We start from the raw sequence: 3,701 nt of genomic DNA, 5'->3' as shown, positions 1-3,701 counted from the left end.
GTGGTAGAGAACTTGCCTAGTGTGCATGAAGCCCTGATATTTTAGAAGTTTAGCAAGGATTCATTTGTAGTAAAACAGGATAAAGTAGGGAGAAATAGAAAAGGAAGGAGAAACACCTTATTCTCATACAAGAAACAGGAGTGAAGAAGATTCAAAATGGTGGTTCTTGCCTTCCAGTATTTATCTAGAGGATTTCATATACCACAAAAAAAGTTAATTATAAAATTAGGTCTAAGATATTTTTGAGATAGAGGCCTCACTGTGTTGCTAGCCTAAAACTAGTCTCAGTGATCCTGCTGCCTCAGCCTCTTGAGTAGCTAGGAGACACATGCCACCCAGCTCTAAGATATTTTTAATGCTAATAAAACAGCTGATTTTGCTGATCTTCATGCCCTTATATAATTGAGAGTACTTGGTAAGCATTTGTTGGGCTCATTTTGCAGGAAATTGGAGAATGAATGGAAGCAACCAAAGTGGGAACCCTGAGTTCCTACTCATAGGGCTCTCAGAGATTCCTGAGCAACAGCATATCCTATTTTGGGCATTTCTGTCCATGTATCTGGTCACAGTGGTGGGAAATGTGCTCATAATCCTGGCCATCGGCTCTGACTCCCATCTGCACACTCCTATGTACTTCTTCCTGGCCAACCTCTCCATCACTGACCTCTTCTTTGTTACCAACACAATCCCCAAGATGCTGGTGAACCTTCAGTCCCAGAACAAAGCCATCTCCTATGCAGGGTGTCTGACACAGCTCTATTTCCTGGTATCCTTGGTGGCCCTGGACAACCTCATCCTGGCTGTGATGGCCTATGATCGCTACATGGCCATTTGCCGACCCCTCCACTACACCACAGCCATGAACCCTAAGCTCTGTATCTTGCTCCTCATCTTGTGCTGGACCTTATCTATCCTCTATGGACTCATCCACACCCTCCTCATGACCAGAGTGAAATTCTGTGGGTCACAGAAAATCTACTACATCTTCTGTGAGATGTACGTCTTGCTGAGGCTTGCATGTTCCAACACCCAGGTCAATCACATAGCACTGATTGCCACAGGCTGCTTCATCTTCCTCACTCCTTTAGGATTCATGATCATGTCCTATGTCTGGATTGTCAGAGCCATCCTCGGAATTTCCTCAGCCTCTAACAAATACAAAGCCTTCTCCACATGTGCCTCCCATTTAGCTGTGGTCTCCCTCTTCTATGGAACACTTTGTATGGTATATCTGCAGCCCCTCCACACCTACTCCATGAAGGATTCAGTAGCTACAGTGATGTATGCCGTGGTGACCCCCATGGTGAACCCTTTCATCTACAGCCTGAGGAACAAGGACATGCATGGGGCTCTAGGAAGACTCCTAAAGAAACCATTTCAGAAGTTAACATGAGGGCAATTTTGGGAAAGGACATTGAAGTGGACACGGGAAATATCTTTCACCATATGCAAAGCATTTTCCTACAGGTTATACAGCAGTAATTAGGATAGAGCTCCAGCTCAGAATGAGCCTATGTATTTTTGGTAATGCAAAGAAAAGTAAGTTTAGCCTATGTCCCCTACATCTTCCCAGTCCTGATAAAAAATAAGGTCACACTAATACTAATACCAGACTTTCTCAGGGTTATATTTTTCAGTATGCCTGACCATAGGACCACATTCTCGCCTTTCTTCAGATATACCCTCGTGTGTCCTAGAGATGTCTCTCATGTTCTCTACCACACATTCAGTGCACAGAAAGTGAAAGTAACTGAAGAGAATGTTGGTCTCTGGGCTATGATGGTTTGAAAGGCAGTCAGCAGAGCCAGCATATGATCTAGAGTTCAAGTGATTTGATATTCATTTACTCATTCATCATTTCATTGTATTGAACATGATTGGCTGTCTATTAGGACTCTCAAACTGGATAACAAGCATAAATAAGTCTACTGGGAGATGTAGATAAAATTACAGAAACTGTAAATTAATCTAATTTATCAGTTAAAATGCATTGTTCAGCATATTGACTAAAAAGTAAAATATAGATATAATGATTTAAAAGACAGGCAGTAGACTGGGGATTTAGCTCAGTGATTGAATACTTGCCTAGAATGTGTGAGGCCCTGGGTTCAATTCCCAGTAGCACAAAAAAAGAGACAGAGACCGAGAAATTAAAAGCATAAAAATATACAAAACTTGAAGGTAAAGGAAAAGAAACAGGCTCATTTGGAAAATACTACATATTTTAAGTAAAATATTGCTGTGGTAATATTGGATAAAAAAAAGCCTTCAAAACAGAAGTGAAAAGGGTGACATCAGCAAGATGGTGGAAAAAGAAGTTCTATCCAACATCCCCCAATATTAAGACTGATTTATCAATAAACCACAGGTGAAAATACCTTCATGAGAGTTCCAAATACAAGTGAGAACTTGCAACACCCTTATAAAGCAAGACATAAAACAAGATGTACAGAAAATTGTGAGAAAAATTATTTCACTTTACCTTCATCACCCCTCACCCAAGCCTGAACAGCATAGCACAAAGAGATCTCTACGGCCCACATGCTCTCCTATATGGGAAAAAAGAAAGCAACACATATGTCCAACTTCCCCAACCTCCCAGGGATGTTATCCAAGAGGACCCCTCTGCCATGCTTTACCCAAAACACTTATCTTCTTCAATTAGCTAAGAACAGTTGGGCAGGCCTTGTTCTGAGGGGTGTGCACAGATAGGCCAGATGTTAAGGACCATGGGGATGCCCACTATAGAACACCAGGGGCCAGCTGCTGAAATTCATGCATTGTTTGTTGGAAACTCCTTCCGATTTGCTTATTTTCTTTAGACCACACCAATTAGCCCACCCAGAATCTCTGATTGGGCTGAACAGTGAAGCACTTTCCCTAACAAAGCCAGTCTATAAAGACTGGAAGAGGTGACTGCTTCTTCAAATATGCATTCAACAATGTAAGGTTATAGGGATCACAAAGAAATAAGAAAACAAAAAGAGCACCAAAAGAACAAAATAAAGCTCTGGTAACCATGTCATGGTTTAGATCTTAAATGTCTCCTAAAAGCTTGTATGTTGAAGAATTGGTCCCCCAGCACAGCAGTGTTCAGAGGTGAAACTTTTTAGGAGGTTATTGGATTATGAGGGCTCTGACCTTATTAATAAATTAATCCATTGATGGACTCATATCTTAATGGTTTGGGGGGAAGGGCTTTGTTATAAAAATGAGCTCTTGCTCTGCTTCCCAGCCACCATAAGCTGAGAAGTTTCTCTCTGCCCCAAGCATCTGCCATGACGTACTGACTCTCCACAGGCCTGAAAACAACTAGGCTGAGAGTCTGTGGACTAAAACCTCTGAAAACCTGAACCAAAATAAATCATTCCTCCTTATAATTTGTTTATCTCAGGTATTTTGTCACAGCAATAAAAAGCTGACTAACACATTATCCCTACGAAAATGGAGAACTACAAATTGCATGACAAAGAATTAAAATTATCATCTTAAAGTGGTTCAATAAGCTACACAGAACACGGATAAACAACTAAGATAAACCAGGAAACCAAACCACTAATAAAAATGTAAATTCAACAAACAAAAACCATTAAAAAAATAAAAAGGACCAAACAGTAAATCTACAGCTGAATATAGGCTTAAAAACAATACAAAATAAACAAATGAGAAGCTTAAAAAAAAAATAGAAACAAAAACCCCAA

At 40.4% G+C, this 3,701-nt stretch overlaps 1 protein-coding gene across 1 annotated transcript; it reads left to right on the top strand.

Annotated features, from left to right (window-relative positions):
* The first annotated feature begins 454 nt into the window (after positions 1-454).
* On the top strand, positions 455-1,393 carry LOC141414056 (olfactory receptor 1D2). Its single transcript, XM_074048928.1, has one exon. The coding sequence runs from the start codon at positions 455-457 to the stop codon at positions 1,391-1,393; it is 939 nt and encodes a 312-aa protein (XP_073905029.1).
* Positions 1,394-3,701: the final 2,308 nt, after the last annotated feature.

The sequence above is a fragment of the Castor canadensis genome, chromosome 11, assembly GCF_047511655.1.
Source record: "Castor canadensis chromosome 11, mCasCan1.hap1v2, whole genome shotgun sequence".
Taxonomy (NCBI): Eukaryota; Metazoa; Chordata; class Mammalia; order Rodentia; family Castoridae; genus Castor; species Castor canadensis.
Note: the sequence above shows the minus strand (reverse complement) of the source record. Positions and strands in the feature narration are given on the sequence as shown.